General features: G+C 59.9%; 1 protein-coding gene across 1 annotated transcript in view; it reads right to left on the bottom strand.

The window, feature by feature from the left end:
- GNL3L (G protein nucleolar 3 like) overlaps window positions 1-5106 on the bottom strand; it is a 10260-nt gene extending 5154 nt beyond the window's left edge. Inside the window, exons 1-8 of the mRNA XM_075071296.1 lie at window positions 4846-5106; window positions 4706-4740; window positions 3989-4090; window positions 3667-3783; window positions 3252-3335; window positions 3018-3153; window positions 2533-2703; window positions 30-226 (exon numbers count right to left, since the gene is read on the bottom strand). Coding sequence (XP_074927397.1) covers window positions 30-226; window positions 2533-2703; window positions 3018-3153; window positions 3252-3335; window positions 3667-3783; window positions 3989-4090; window positions 4706-4740; window positions 4846-4858 — 855 coding nt within the window. The 5' untranslated portion in view covers window positions 4859-5106. The remainder of the gene's footprint in view (window positions 1-29; window positions 227-2532; window positions 2704-3017; window positions 3154-3251; window positions 3336-3666; window positions 3784-3988; window positions 4091-4705; window positions 4741-4845) is intronic.
- Between the last annotated feature and the right edge of the window lie 11317 nt (window positions 5107-16423).

The raw sequence follows: 16423 nt of genomic DNA, 5'->3' as shown, positions 1-16423 counted from the left end.
AACCCGCCCCTTTTCTGCCCCATCCCCACCCACCTCATCCAGTCACTCAGCACAGCTTTGGCCACCTTCTCGTGATCGGGCACGCCTCCTTTCCTCAGTTTCCCCTTTCTCCGGGCGAGGTGCGCTAGGAACTCCGTGACGTCCCGGTAAGCCGGCACACCGTAATGCTGCATGATCTGGGGTGGGGAGCAACCAGACACGCCTGTCAAGCTGCTCCCCATTTCCCCTCAACCTTCCCTCTCCTCTTCCCCGTCCAACCACGGTCGCATCTCCCCCTCTGCCTGCCCAGGGGCCACCCCCACGCTGCAGCTCCCACCCGGCCATTGCTGGAGCCTTCTACAGTCACAGACCTGACGGCTGCTGCTCAACTGGAGCCGGGTCAGAGAAGAGCCCTGAGAAAAACTCAAGGGTTAGAAAACCGGCCTGGGACTGAGACACACAAGGAGCTCGGACTATTTCCGTCAGACAGACGTTGAGGGGGGACTTGACCCTGGTCTGTAGGAACCCATGTGGGGCACGAGCTAAGAACGAGCTGGTCCATCTGGCCTAACACGATCCAGAGGTGGGAAAGTGAAACTGGACGAATTCAGTCCAGAACAAGGCGCCAAATCTCAATGGGGAGAGTCAGAAACCACTTCCAAGCTGGGCAGTGGGTTCTCCATTGCTGGCGGGTTCTCAGTCACGCTGAGAGGTTCTCCGAGGAGCTCTGCTCCAGGAATTACTCTGGGGAGGTTTTCTGGCCTGCGTTAGATGGGGTGGGGGTCAGACTGGCTGATCAGTGATGTCTATGAACCTGATAAAGTCTCATGCAGAGCCCTCCCTCCCGAGACTCTTAAATCGTTTCATTTTGCTGGCTAGTGTCAAAGGGCTGCAGCCTGAACACGATCATTTCTAAAAGGGAAACCTCAGTAACTGACTTTGACAAACTGGATGAAACACAGATGAGCCCGGGAAACATTCTGATCTCGTGTAATCGACATCCTTAGTCAGAAAATGGCACCAGGCTGCCTAGCCCAAATCGTCCACGAGAAATCTCTTCCGGGAACAGGTAGGTCCATCCACTGGGAAGGAGTTGCTAGTGTCTTTCCTGGGACAAGGCAGAGAGGGGCTGGGGTTTGAGTCTCAGGTTTCTGGGTTGAGAACTGGCTGGAATCTACACCCAAGAAGGGAAGAGCTGGAGTCGGCGATGGAGGAGCCGACGACCGAGGGAAGAGCTTGCGCTGACCAAGGGAAGACCCAGTGGCCAATGGAAGAGCCAACAACCTGGCCATTAACCCTCAACTGACCACGTGAGGAGGGAACAGACCCACAGAGACAGGGACCTCAACTCTCCCCATATGGCCTCTGACACCGACTTACTGCCTCTCCACTCGCTCCAGGTGAAGAATCAATTCTCCTTCGTCCTCAAAGACCAGGGCTGCTTCTCCTCATTGCTCCAGAAGGAGCGCCCTATTTGCCCCCCGCCCCCCTCCACCCAGGGTCTGTACCCTAGCCTCACAGACACCCTCTTGAGTCCTGGCTCCCCTGCTCTAACCACCAGCCCCCACTCCCCTCCCAGAGCCGGGAGAGAACCCAGGAGTCCGGGCTCCCTGCTCTAACCACTAGCCTCCACTCCCCTCCCGTAGCTGAGGAGAGAACCCAGAAGTCCTGTCCCCTTGCTTTGACTAGCCTGAACCTCTTTTCCCCCAGCTCTGCTGCTATGATCTCCGACGCCGGCCGTCCCTGCAAGGCCTCTCCCAGACACCAGCTGCGATGAAGGGGCCCCTGAGCCGCACCCGAAGGGGAAGAGCTCAGTCGCCTGCGGCAGGTGCCATTCTGCCGAGTCCCACCTGGGATCGGATTCCTACTGTGTGAATGTGACCCTGAGCTGGGACGCCTGGCTTCTCTGTCTGACTCTGGGAGGGCAGTGGGGGGCTAGTGGTTAGAGCGGGGGGGACTGGGAGCCAGGACTGCTGGGTTCTCTCCCCAGCTCTGGGAGGGGAGTGGGGGCTAGTGGTTAGAGCAGGGGGGGGCTGGGAGCCAGGACTCCTGGGTTCTCTCCCCAGCCTGCATGGGTCCGAGTGAGACACAGGACAGGGGGAGGCTGCCCGCTGCTGGGCCAGCGCTCGCGAGGAGGCCCTGGCCATCTGCACCTTGCTCTGTTTGCGGGGCGGTGAGAGCGGTGGGGCAGTATCAGGACAGGCTCCACAAGCACCTATCGCCCGATCCCCCGGCCCTGCTCCCCTCCCAGAGCTGAGCCCCTTCCCTCTAAGACACTACATCCCACTCCCTCTCAGAGCCGGGAGAGAAACCCAGGCGTTCCTGGCTCCCAGCCCCCCAACCCTATACACCCTCCCCTACCGAACCTGGGAGAGTAACCAGGAGTACCTGCTCCCATGCTCCCCCAACCCTAGGGACCCCACTCCCTCCCAGAGCGGGGAGAGAACCCAGAGTTCCTGGCTCCCAGCCCCCCCGTGAGACCCCACTCCTCTCCTCCAGGAACCGGGGAGGAGGACCCAGGAAGTCCTGGCTCCCAGCCCCCACAGCCTCTACCAACCCCCCCAACGCCAGCCCCCAAGCCAAGATTGGGGAACGGTCCCAGGCCCCATCTCCCCCTCACCAGGTGCCGGCTCTGCTGCTGAGTGGAGGCTTTGAAGGCCACGGTGGGGAGTTCGTTCCTCAGGTACTTTAGCCACCCGGCCACGACCTCCTTGGACACCAGGTCTGGGGTGGGGGGAGCACAAAGGGTTAACTCGGCTTTTCCTGCTTCCCTACTCCCCCCTTAGGAGCCCAGTTCACACCCCCCGTGAGGGAAACTGAGGCACCACAGCACTTGCCCAAGAGAAGGCCAAGCTGGGAGAGAACCCAGTAGTCCTGGCTCCAGCCTGGCTCTCACCACTAGCCCCTATTCCCCTCCCACAGCTAAAAATAGAACCCAGGAGGCCTGAGGCCCAGCCATCCCCTGCTCTAACCACCAGACCCCACCCCAGAGCCAGGGGGAGAACCCAGGCGTCTGGCTTCCCCCGCCACACACCCACCGATTTTATTTAACACCAGCACCAGTTTCTTGTTGCCCCCGGCCTGCAGCACGGCCTCCTCCACCTGGGGGCAGCGACACCCCTGGGGGTCTCGGGCATCCAGCACCTCAAGGACCACATCAGCAGCCTGGATCACCTGCAGGGAGCAGGGGAGGGGGTGAGTGGCGTGTCCCCTCCGCGGCCCGGCCCCACTGAGCGCCACTGGGGTCTCCCCTCCATGCAGCTCACACCGACCTTCCTGAACTCCCGGTAGTACGCCCTGCGGGACCCCTCCTTCTCCAGCCGGGGGTGCCCCTGCAGCTGCTGCAGCCCGGCCTCCTGCGGAGAGAGGGGATGAAACAGTGGGGATGAGGAGAACCCAGGAGTCCTGGCTCCCAGCCCCCCTGCTCTCACCACCAGACCCCACTCCCCTCCCAGAGCCGGGAGAGAACCCAGGAGTCTGGGCTCCCAGCCCCCCCTGCTCTGACCACCAGCCCCCACTCCCCTCCCAGAGCCAGGGAGAGAACCCAGGAGTCCTGGCTCCCAGCCCCCTCCCCCCCGCTCTAACCACCAGTCCCCACTCCCCTCCCAGAGCCGGGAGAGAACCCAGGAGCCCGGCAGTGGGAGGGAGCAGGGGGAGGCCGGGCTGGGGGCTGATGGGCCCTGTTACCTTCTGCTCGAAATCCCGTTGCTTGCGGAGGGCGTCCTGCTGCAGGGACTCCAGGCTGCGGCGCTGGCTGGTCTCCTTGAGCCGGGCCTCCTCCTGCCGCGCCCTCAGTTCCGCCACCTGGGGACACAATCAGACTTCAGCCCCCCAGAGCTGGGAGAGAACCCAGGAGTCCGGGCTCCCGACCCTGTCCCCTGCTCCAACCCAACAGACCCCACCCTTCTCCCAGAGCTGGGGAGAGAACCCAGGAGTCCAGGCTCCTGCCCCCCCACTCTCCCAGAGATGGGGAGAGAACCCAGGCATCTCCCCCATCCACCAAGCCTACCCTTTTCTGTTTTAATTCAGCTTCCTTCTTTGCATATTCCTTGAAACCCAACAGCTGAGGTACTCCTGGGTCATTTTTCCCATGAGCCTTTGCTTTCTTCCTCTGGGTAAAAGGGAGATCTTGTTACTAACCACACAACAAGCAGCAATTTCCCCCCCATGTCCTCTCCACAGGGACAGAACCCAGGTGTCCTGGCTCCTAGCCCCCCTGCTCAACCACCAGCCCCCACTCCCTTCCCTGAGCTGAGAGAGAACCCAGGAGTCCTGGCTCCCAGCCCCCCTGCTCAACCACCAGCCTCCACTCCCCTCCCTGAGCTGACAGAAAACCCAGGAGTCCTGGTTTCCAGCCCCTCCTGCTCTAATCCACCAGCCCCCACTCCCCTCCCAGAGCCAGGGAGAGAACCCAGGAGTCCTGGCTTCCAGCCCCCCTGCTCCAACCCACCAGCCCCCACTCCCCTCCCAGAGCCAGGGAGAGAACCCAGGAGTCCGGGCTCCCAGCCCCACTGCTCAACCACCAGCCCCCACTCCCCTCCCTGAGCTGGAAGAGAACCCAGGAGTCTGGGCTCTCAGCCCCCCCTGCTCTAACCGCCAGCCCCACTCCCCTCCCAGGGCCAGGGAGAGAACCCAGGAGTCCTGGCTCCCGGCCCCTCCTGCTCTAACCCACCAGCCCCGACTCCTCTCCCAGACTTGGGGAGAATACAGGCATCCTGGGGCTCACCTTGCGTGGGTGTTTCTTCCCAGCTGTTGTGTGTTCTGTGGAGAAGGGGACAGAGTTAAGGTGATGTTACAATTTGGGGGGCTGGGGCTGGAGGCCGGTCCAGGTTGGAAGTGGGGCTAGTCCCCTGCGCTGGGACTTACTGGGCCGGGCCATGGTTTTGCAGCGGGTTGCAGGGTCGTCTCCACTGAGCAGCACCTGGGAAGAAATTACTGTTTAGACCGGGCTGGAGAGCTGCTCTGGGAGGGGATTGGGGGCTGGTGGTTAGAGCAGGGGGGGCTGGGAGCATGGACTCCTGGGTTCTCTCCTGGCTCTGTGACCTCAGGATCAACCACACAAGGATCCTCACAGGGTGCAGTATTGAGAAGAGGGGGGGGGGGGATTTAATGAAATCCCAGACACAGGCGCAGGGGCGGATCCTGTCTCTCCCCATAGATCCAGCCTCCCCTCTGATCTCGCTCCCACACCTCGCCCTCTGCACCCCCTTCCCCAGAGATCCTGCCCCTCCCCCTCTGCCCCCACCCCCATCATCCCCCTCTGGCATCCCCAGAGAACCCACCCCTCCCCCTGAGATCCTGCCCCACTCCCCTTCTCGATCTATTTCCTTCCCTCATGGCACCCCAGAGAATCCCACTCGCCCCCCCCCTTCGCCTCTCTTTCCCAGCTGTCGCAGTTTTACTTCCAGGCACCAGCTGAGGACCCAGCTGTTGGCCGGCAGTTCACTGGCACAGGGACTTGGCTTGCCGGTTTTCCCGCCCTCGAGCGCGCGCAGCGGGCGGGGCCCTCGTGCACGCGCGGCATCCTCTGTTTGTTGCTTGCGCTTTGCGCAACGGTTGGCTGCGATATTTCGTCCGGGCGCGGAGGCTGGAGGCACCGTGGTTTGAAGCGGGCGGGGGCTGGCGGGGTTGGAACAAATTGCACGAGATGAACTGGTTGCAAATCTGGCAGGGAGTGGGCCTGGCTTGCCAGCCCTGGCATGGCCTGGAGGCCCCAGGGGTCATGTGTCGATGCCCGCAGCGGGATCCGTGCCCTTCTGCAACGCCGCGCGGGGGGTCCTATGTCAATCCCCCCAGTGGGATACGTGCACCCTATGGGTGGATCTGTGCGTCCCTCTGCATACCCCCGCGGTGGGATCCATTGCAACCGCCTGACAACCCATGCAGGGACCGTCACCACGCCGCTGCAAGTACCCCCGCAGCAGGCATGCACCCTCCTTTGCGAACCCCTTCTATTTAAACCAAATGCCCTCCAGGCCATCAGGGCCCCGTCTCTGGCCTTGCAAACGGCCCCATCTGCTGCAAACTGCATGTATGCAGGGCCAGGTGCCAGCAGGCAGCGTTGACAAGCACAAGAGGCGGTGGAGAGCTGGGTGCCTTGCATTTGGTTGCACACGTGCCTGGGTTTCCAGACTTGCTCAGGAGAAACAAATCCCAGGTGTTGCAATGAGCCGGTTGGCCCTGTGGGGATTCTCCCAGGAAGAAATCGAAGATCCAGCTTGCAAAATAAGGCAAAGATGCAACTCTCTAGACCCCACAGCCGGAAGGGAGAACCCAGGAGGTTCCTGGCTCCCCACCCCACCTGCTCTCAAACTCCACCCCTCCCTCACTCTCCTCCTGCAGCTTTTGCCAGTGGCCCTTGGCAAGCATTGGCTGTTGGGCTGATTCCACCGGGCTGTGCCCAGAGCAAGCCGCGGGAGCTGTTCCCTGCCAACACGCCACCCATGGATTAGCAGCAGATCGTGGGCAGGAGCGGAAGGGGGCGATCCCACTTCTGGACCTGTATTGTTCTCAGGACGGCGACCTCCCCCCCCAGGATCACAGCCCTGGCCCTGGCATCAAGCAAACGCTACTGGAAGCGGCTGTTTGTAGCACAGAGGGGGTTGGCCCCCTTTGTATAGACGCTGTTATCTAGTGGGTTAGAAGCAGGGAGTTCAGTACCTCATCGGGTCTCCTCCCGGCGTCTTGGTGAGCGGGAGCGAGGGGCGCTGGTTAGAGCAGGAGGGGGGACCGGTTGCGGATCCTGGGTTCATCTCCTGGCTCTGATGAGGGGAGCGAGGGCTTGGTGGTTAGAGCAAGGGGTGGTGGGAGCCAGACGTCCTGGGTTCTCTCCTGGCTCTGGAGGGAAGTGGGCGCTGCTGGTTAGGAGAACAGGCGGGGCTGGGGCGCCCAGGACTCCTGGGTTCTTCTCCTCGGCTCTGGGAGCGGGAGTGGGAGGGCTGGTGCGTTAAGCAAGGGGGACCTGGGAGCCAGGAACTCCTGGTCTCTTACCCACTGCTGGAGGGAGTGGGGCTGGGTGTGTTAAAGAGCCAGGGGGGCTGGGAGCCAGACTCCTGGGTTCTCTCCTGCTTCTTGGGAGGGAGTGGGGGCTGTGGGTATAGAGCAGGGAGGCTGGGGAGCCAGGACTCCTGGGTTCTCTCCCCAGCTCTGGAGGGGAGTGGGGGCTGGTGGTCTAGGAGAAGGGGGCTGCGGAGCCAGGACTCCTTGGGTTTCTTTCCTGGCTCTGGGAGGGGAGTGGGGGCTGGTGGTTAGAGCAGGGGGGGCTGGGAGACAGGACTCCTGGGTTCTCTCCCTGGCTCTGGGAGGGGAGTGGTGGTTAGAGGAGGGGGGCTGGGGGCCAGGACTCCTGGGTTCTCTCCCCAGCTCCCACTCACTCGAGTCCCCTCCCCTCCCTGTAACTGGCCAGGCAGGGGAGCAAGCCATGCTCTAGCAGCTGGCGATTCGGGGCGCAAAGGCCGATCCGGCCGGCTGGGGAGCCTTCGACGGGGCCCACCAGGCCTAAGCGGCAGCGAAGACAAGTCTGGCATGTCTGTAATCAAGGGGCGTTTCTCGCCGCATGTGGTTCCTTTCCAGCGCCTGGCTCTGCGCCTTTAAATCCTCCCCCCATTGTTCCCATCTCTTGTGGTTGAAGCTTCTATCCTAGAGCAGGAGGGATCTTTTCCCCCTACCATGTCCAGGCAGGGAAAGAAACCGTGGGCTGGATTTAGCAGCAGATTTCAGAGATTTCCCCCCCTCTCCTCAAGAGAAAACTTCCGGGCCTCCCAGAGGTGGATTTCCCTGCTTAGACTCGCCAGCCAGTCGGATTTCGAAGAAATGGAGTGAACATCCAGCTTAGCTTTTGTTAGGCAACAGCCCTTACAGCTGGGACCGAAGTGAGAAACCAGCCACCACCTAGTTTGAAACCAACAAATCGGAGTTTACACCTGGTTTGGAGCTTAGGAATCAGAGCTTCCAGCTGCTTTGAAACCGAGAGATCCTGGCTGACAATTGGTCTGACGCTTCCAAAGCAAGAGATCAGAGTCTACGAGTGAACTGAAACCGAGACAGCAGCCGTTATGGCTAGTTAGTGACTTGGGAGTTTACAACCAGGCTGAAGCTAAGGAGGGAAGAAATCAGGACTGGTTTGAAACGGACGACACCAGCAATTGGCGCTCGCGGCTGCTGGGAAGCTGAACACGGGAATTTACACCGGATTTGAAAGGCACGAAAGAAGAATTCAGAGTTGCTGACCGGTCTGGATCGTCCTCCCAAGCGGCAGAAAATAGATCCAAGCCTGACTCCAAGGAGCGGTGCCGCCCAGCTCTCAATGAGCGAGCTCTCCCTGGAGGAGATGGGTGGTGACAACTGATGGGAACCTTCCGAGGAGAGGAGCAGAGCAGAGGGGAGAGTTTCTGAGGCAGGAGTCGGCTGGCCCGGGCACCGTGACCGGGGCAGAGAGAGACCCGTGAGTGGAGTCGAGGGATTGACTGAAGACGAGGAGGAGGAGGTCGCATCTGGCTGCAAACGGTTGCCAGCGCGGCCCACACGAAATCAGCGCTTGGCAACCGACGAAACCCTCCCGGGAGCAAAGAGGTCGGGGTTTGGCAAAGCCTGAGCTGAGGAGCAGCTGCCTGTTGCCGCGGTTGCAGCGCGGCCCCCCCGGCCCGGAGGAACCCCTGGATTTCGTTTTGGACGAGGGACGGCCGAGGCCTTGCTGCGTGGCTCAGCCTGCGTGGATGGAAATCCCACGTGGGCTGGGTGTTTCCCCCCGTCCTCGCTCTGGTTTTGTGGGCAGAGAAGGGGGTAGCGGATTTTGCGGCAAGCCAGCAGTGCGTGGGGCCCAGTGAGCCGGCCCCCACACCCCAGCCTTGGAGAAAACGGCCCCCAACCTATCCCATGCCTCCAGCCCCGCGCTGACGGGGGAGCAGGCGTCTGCACCCCCCTGGCGAAGGAGTCCCGCCCTCCGCTCTCTTGCCAGCCTCCGGGTTGGGATCAGACGCCCCTGGCTGAGGATGTGACCCGAGATCCCCGGGGCTCGGGGGGGCCTGGGGCCGGCTCTTGGGGCGGACTGAGTCCCAGAGAGGGGGGAGGGAGAGCTGCAGACATGCAGAGGACCAGTATGTTCGGGATCCCGAGCCTGGAGCAAGCAGGATCCTTCTCCCAGCAGTTCAAGGCCACGCGGTTCTCCTATCACCTGGAGAGCGGGGCCGGCGGGTACCGAGCCGGTAAGGCGGGGGCCTGAAATCTAGGGGGAAGGCCGTCTTCTGCATTCAGGGGGAACTTGTGTGGGGGTGATTGTCAAGTAGGGGAGGGGATTGGAAGTCCAGACTCCTGGGTTCTCTCCCGGCTCTGGGAGGGGAGTGGGGGCTGGTGGTTAGAGCAGGGGGGGCTGGGAGCCAGGACTCCTGGGTTCTCTCCTGGCTCTGGGAGGGGAGTGGGGGCTGGTGGTTAGAGCAGGGGGGGCTGGGAGCCAGGACTCCTGGGTTCTCTCCTGGCTCTGGGAGGGGAGTGGGGGCTGGTGGTTAGAGCAGGGGGGGCTGGGAGCCAGGACTCCTGGGTTCTCTCCTGGCTCTGGGAGGGGAGTGGGGGCTGGTGGTTAGAGCAGGGGGGGCTGGGAGCCAGGACTCCTGGGTTCTCTCCCCGGCTCTGGGAGGGGAGTGGGGGCTGGTGGGTTAGAGCAGGGGGGCTGGGAGCCAGGACTCCTGGGTTCTCTCCCCAGTTCTGGGAGGGGAGGCGAGTCTAGTGATTAGAGTGGGGGTGTCTGAGACTGACAATTTGGGTGCCTTCTGCTGCAGTTTTTGGTGACAGGTGATGTTCAGCCTCCGGGTTTTTGATATTTGTCTCTTCCCTTGGACTCTGCCCTGCCCCCACCCAGTCGGTCCTGCCTCTGGGCACAGGGCGTTAGAGCGGCTTCTTGCCCTGGATGGCTGGCGGTGGAAGGGTCCCCCCTCCCCTCCCCGAGCCAGGGAGAGAACCCAGGAGTCCTGGCTCCCAGCTCCCCCTGCTCTAACCCACCAAACCCCCTTCCCCTCCCAGAGCTGGGCAGAGAACCCAGGAGTCCTGGCTCTCAGCCTCACCGCCCCCTCCCCCCCAACCAAGATCAACCCCTTGTTGTGCCAGAGGCTGTACAAATCCCCTGACTGATCAGGCCCTGACAGTTGCGGGAGACAATTCCTGCCCCAAAGACAGAGGTGGGAGAGGAAACTGAGTCACGGAGGAGCGAAAGGACTGGCCTCAGGGCGGGTTTACCAGCTCTGGAACAGAGACTCCCGGGGTGGGGGCGGTGTGTGTGTCTATATCTGTGTCTGTGTCTATGTCTGTGTGTGTCGGTCCTGTGCGGACCCAGTGGGAGGGGACGAGCCCAGCTCAGGGTCTGGCTGGCTGTGCTGCCCTCCTCTTGCGACACGTTTCCTGCAAAACAAAACCACCACAATATTGTTGTTCCCAATGGGCTGAGCTGATTCGGGATGCGGGAGACCCCGTGATTGTTCAGAGGAAGCTTGGTCAGGACTCATAGACTCATAGACTCATAGGTCAGAAGGGACCAGTATGATCATCTAGTCTGACCTTCTGCACAAAGCAGGCCACAGAATCCTATCCATCCCCTTCTATAATAACCCCAAGCAGAGAATCCTCCAGCAAGTGACCCATGCCCCACGCTGCAGGGGAAGGCGAAAACCCCCCAGGGCCCCTGCCAATCTGTCCTGGAGGAAAATTCCTTCCCGCCCCCAAATATGGCGATCAGCTAAACCCTGAGCATGTGGGCAAGGCTCCCCAGCCAGCAGTCAGGAAAGAATTCTCTGCAGTAACTCCCATCCCATCGCAGACCATTGAGCAGACCTATCTGCTGATAATCCAAGATCAATTGCCAAAATTAAACTATCCCATCATATCATCCCCTCCATAAACTTATCAAGCTTAGTCTTGAAGCCAGATATGTCTTTTGCCCCCACTACCCCTTGAAGGCTGTTCCAGAACTTCACTCCTTCTAAATGGTTAGAACCTTCGTCTATTTCAAAGTCTGAAACTTCTAATGGCCCAGTTTGTAACACCCATTGACCTTGTGTCTACATTGGTACTAAGCTATAAATAATTCCTCTCCCTCCCTACATTAATCCCCTTATATTATAAGAGCAAAGCACATCCCCCGAGTCTCCTCTTTTTCTGGCCAGGCTAAAACAAGCCAAGCTCTTTGAGTCTCGCTTTCATAGACAGGTTTTCCATTCCATCAGATCATCCTAGTAGCCCGCTCTGACCTGTTCCAGTTTGAATTCATTCCTTTCTTAAACATGGAGACCAGAATCTGCCACAGTATTCCAGGTGGGGTCTCACAGCCGCGTATATATACGGTAACCACAGCCTCCTTAATCGTTGCTGGACAAGACCGTCGCCTGAATGCATCCCTATAAACCTGCAATTTGCTTTTTTTAACGGCCTAATATCACATTGGCGGTATCATGTCATCCTGTTGATCAACACATACCCCAAGGTCCCTCTCTCTCTGTTGCTTCCAACTGTATGTGTCCCAAATTTATAACTAAATTCTTATTATTAAATCGCCTAAGTGCAGGACCTTGCACTTTTCACTATTATATGTTTCCCTTTTACTATTTACTCCAAGTTTTACAAGTCACCACAGACTTCCGTGTATGGTATCTCCGGTCCTCTCTGTGTTAGCAAATACGCCCCCAGCTTTGTGTGTCCAATGCCGCAAACTTTAATTAGCACATTCCCGCCTTTGTGCCCGCAAGGTCAGTAATAAAAAAGGTTAATCGTAAGAACTGGTCCAAAACTGATCCCGAGGACTCACTAAGTAACCTCCCTTCCAGCCTGACCGTTACACCTTCAGATAGACCCGTTGGAGTCCCCTTTAACCAGTTCCTACCACCTTTCAGTTTTCAATATTGATCTCCCATCTTTTCCCATGTAACTAATAATTCCCCGATGTGAAGCCGTGTCAAATTGCCCCTTAACTTAGATAGGAATATTTGGAACAAAGGAGTAATACGATTTCCCACCGCTTCTTGTCTAGATAATCTGGTCACCTTCTCGACAAGAAGGAGATCAGGTTGGTTTGGCACGAATCTACCTTAGTAAAACCATGTTGTAATGTTTTGTCCCATTACAATGACGCTCAATGTCCTTATTACTCACTTTAATCTCTTCGATATTTTTTTCCCAAGACCACAACATACTACAGACGTCAAAGCTAACAAGGCCTAAGTACTCAACTCACGTTTTTTCCCTTTCTTGAAGATGGGAACCACGTTAAGCATATCTCCAGTCGTAACGGTACAACCCCCGATTAGCCGATTCATTAAAAATCTTGCTAAACAGGCTCGCAATTTCATCCCAGTTCCTTTAAATATTCTCGAATGGGATGTCCGGCCCTCCGATTTTGTCCCATTAAGCTGTTCTAGTTTTGACTTCTACCCTCGATGTGGTAATACTCTCCCTTCCTATCCTCTATTCCATTTAACATCCTGTACATCATCCCTAGGTTCTCAATTAGCCTTATTAAAGAGTGAGGCAAGTACTTATTTAGATATTTGGCGCTCCATGCCTAGGTTACCTTAGCTGCCATTCACTCCTCAGTGTATAAGCGGCCCCACTTCTCTTTGAGCCGTTGGTTTTCTTCTTAATTTATGTGGCTATGAACCTTAAGCTATTGGTTTAATTCCCTTAGCAAGGTTCAACTCTACGCGGCTTTTAGCCTCTCAACTTTATCCCTACAGTCCTGCACTCAGAGTCGTTCCCTTGCTAATCACCTTTCTTCCACTCCTTGAGGCTTTCCGCTTTTTCTTAATCACCTCTCTGAGATGCTTGCTCCATCAGCTTCGGTCAGACTACCTCCTGCCTGTGGTCTTTTTCCCCCTTTCTTGGGATGCAGGCTCCGTAGTGTTCTGCAGCTTAGACTTAAAGTAATTCTAGGCCTCCCCACATTTGATCCACAAGTTATCAGTCCAATCCACTTCCCTGACTAATTATTTTTCTTTTAACTCTTTAAAGTTAGCCTGGTTTGAAGTCAAAAACCCTAATCTCCAGATTTTATTTTTGTTTATCTTGCCATCTAGTTTGAACTGAATAGCTCAATGATCACTCGAACCAAGGTGTCCCCTACAACCATTTCTTCTACAAGGTCTCACTACTCACTAAAGACCAATCTAAAATGGGAATCCCCTCTTGTCGGTTCTTCAACTACCTTGGTGAAGAAATCCATCTGCTATCACAGTCAGAAAAATCTGAGCCCTGTTATGGCTTGCAAGCACTTGTCCTCCGTCTATAATCTGGGAAGTTTGAAGTCTCCAATGCATCACACCAATCCTGGTTCTCTCTCCACCCGGGAGGGCGTGGGGGCTGGTGGTTACAGCAGGCTCTTCCACCTCTGCACCCCACCTTTCCCCCCACAGCTTGCTGGCCAGGCCCTATCTCCCAGCCCACAGCATCCCGAGTGCCCGGGCTTGGGACAGCCCCACTGGCCCGACTCTGGCGGTGGCCCAGACTCGCCCCACGGTGCTCACGCCACGGAACCCAGCGCCCCCTCCAGAAGCAGCAGGTGGGTCCCCCGTTGGCTAGGGACTGGCACAGAGGGGGCAGCCTCAGAACCTCCCTAGACCCAGGACTGACAATCCCCCGCCTTTGCCTGCCCCCAGGGCCAGAATGCCACCGTACCCCCCTGAGGTGATGGGGGACCCCCAACCCCCTTCCCCACCGACCCAGGCCCCTGCTCCAGGACACCCAGCGCCAGGCACTGCTCATGCCACAGGGTACGGATGCCTGGGTTTCTCTCCAGTGCTGGACGGGGACTGCGGGCCTGGACTGGAGTGGTAACAGGGAAGGGGGGAGCCGGACTCCTGGGGTTCTACCCCCATTCATACTCCCTCACTTTCCTCCCTTCCCAGATATCTCCGGAGCCAGCGCCCGCCCCTCCATGCAGGCACCTCCAGTCCCCCGGCGTACTGGTGCTGAGGCCACCACTGGGCTTGACACGGTAACCAGGGGGGGCAATGTAGGATGCTGGGGGGGGGTTCTGGCAGAGGGGGGGCAGACAGGCTAGTTGCCCTGGTCACCCCCCCAGGGCTCCCCCTCTCTTTTCCAGGGGATCATTTAACATGCATAGGGCATGGAGCTGCCATTCCGAAGGGAGGGGTGCCTGCCCCCAGTTCTAGCCAAATTACGGCCCCCCCTCGAGCTATGCTGCCCAGCCCCGGGGACTACAGCGGGCAGGACTGAGGAGTGGAGTGCTGGGGAATTAGGGGGGTCTGGGAGCCAGGACGCCTGGGTTCGGCGGGGGAGGGGGTGAGATGGAATGGCTCAGATTTGTGGTTCAGGCTGCAGTGGTGATATTTGCATATTACCCACACTCCACTGCATCTCCCCCCCACCCTACAGTCCTGGGCAATCTTGACAGGCATCTCGCCTGTCCTGCTGACCCCCCCTCCCCCACAGGGCCCATCGCCAGGGCATCAGATCCCTGCCCCAACCTCCTGCACCCGCCCCCCATTTCTGGCTGCCGATGTTCATTAACCCTCTCAAGTCGCTGCTGCACAGGGAGCAGCTAAACTTGCGGGGGTCTGTGGGAGTGAGGGGCACTGGCAGGGCTGAGGGGAGAGCAGGGGCTGCGGGTTGGGAGTGAGGGGCACCGGCAGGGCTTGGAGACGGGAACAGGGCCGGGCTAGCAGGGGGTGCGGATCAGGAGTGAGGGCCACCAGCAGGGGTGGGGGGAGAGCAGGAGCTGTGGGTCAGGAGTGGGGGGCACCGACAGAGCTGGGTGTGGGGGCAGGGCCGGGCTAGCAGGGGCTGCGGGTCAGGAGTGAGGGGCACCAGCAGGGCTCGGGAGGGGGAACAGGGCTGGGGGAGCAGGGGCTGCAGGTCGGGAATGAGGGGCACTGGTGGGGGGGGGGTTTCCTGAGCCCTGTCTCTCCCCCACACCCTCAGGCACAGGCGGGTGGGGCGGTGCCAAGGCTGACAAGGTTCTTACTAGGCAGCCAGGTGGGTGAAGTCACTGCCAGCACCCACTGGAGTTAAGGTGGCGTCAGGATACCAGGTAGGGCTGTGGGTTGGGAGTGAGGGGCACTGGCAGGGCTGGAGTGGGGCAGGACTGGGTGAGCAGGGGCTGCGGGTCGGGAGTGAGGGGCACAGGCAGGGCTGGGGGGCAGGGGCTGCGGGTCGGGAGTGAAGGACACCGGCAGGGCTGGGCGAGCAGGGGCTGCGGGTCGGGAGTGAGGGGCAGCAGCAGTGAGAGACGATACCTCACCTGCCAGCCTGAATAGGCAAAGGAAACTGAGGCACAGAGAAATATGGTTACACAGGAAACCCAGGATAGAACCCAGCCAGCCCCCCCACCCCATGGCCAGATGGGAGCCGGTGCCCCCCAGAGGGGACAGGCCCCTGCCCCATTCCCAGCCCCCCTATCCCAGACTGCCCCCCAGAGCTGGATCAGAGCTGATGCCCCCTACAGGGCAGGGCCCCATGCCCCATTGCCTCCACCTTAAGCTGCGCTCCAGCCTAGCGGCATCCCGCCTGTTTGTGTCTCCTCGGCAGGGCCGTTGCTAAGATCTGAGATCCCAGCCCTCCTCCCGCCCGACTTCCCCCTTCCTGCCCCGGTCCCAGCACTGAGAGCAGTGGGGGTGAGTGGGCCTAGGAGCCAGGACTCCTGGGTTCTCTCCCCAGCTCTGGGAGGGGAGTGGGGACTGGTGGGTTAAAGCGGCGGGGGGCTAGGAGCCAGGACTCCTGGGTTCTCTCCCCAGCTCTGGGAGGTGAGGGTGGGGGCTGGGAGCCAGGACTCCTGGGTTCTCTCCCCAGCTCTGGGAGGTGACTGCGGGGGAGGCTGGGAGTCAGGACTCCTGGGTTCTCTCCCCGGCTCTGGGAGGGGAGTGGGGTCTGGTGGTTAGAGCGGGGGGGAGGGGCTGGGAGCCCGGACACCTGGGTCCCCTGTTCCACCCTTCCTCCAAGCTCAGCCATTTTCTCCCTTGACCTTTGTCCCCCCAGACGAGGGGTGCGCTGTGGGTGGAGGAGGGGAGCTCAGCAGCAGCTGGTGGGGGTTGAACATACTGGGGGGACCCTGCTAAGGAGCAGCGGGCGGGGGCTGTGGAGAGGTGGGGGAGGGAGAATTGCAGGGAGGGGGCACTGGTGGGGATGGGCAGGGCATACTTGTGGCAGGGGATGGGGGGCAGAAGGACCCTCCAACCCAGCCACCCCCCTTCTCTTTTCCAGGCCCCCCGGGCCAGGGCTCCCGGCGGCTCATCAAGAGTCTGTCCCTGGAGCCGCGAAGCGAACCCTGGCGTCCGGAGACTGCCCAGCGCCTCAGCTCAGACCCTGGGCCCCACAGCGACGGAGGGGAGCCCCAAACTGCCCTGCCCAGGCGGGCCCCGGGCCCCAAACCACAGGGTGAGTCCCGCAGCGCGGGGGCAGGGTGCTGGGGGGACATTGGGGGCAGGACGCTGGGGGAGGGAGCAGGGGGCTG

Source organism: Chelonoidis abingdonii, chromosome 11 (genome assembly GCF_003597395.2).
Source record: "Chelonoidis abingdonii isolate Lonesome George chromosome 11, CheloAbing_2.0, whole genome shotgun sequence".
NCBI lineage: Eukaryota > Metazoa > Chordata > Testudines > Testudinidae > Chelonoidis > Chelonoidis abingdonii.
The sequence above is the reverse complement of the archived record's forward strand: the minus strand, read 5'-3'. Positions and strand labels throughout refer to the sequence as shown.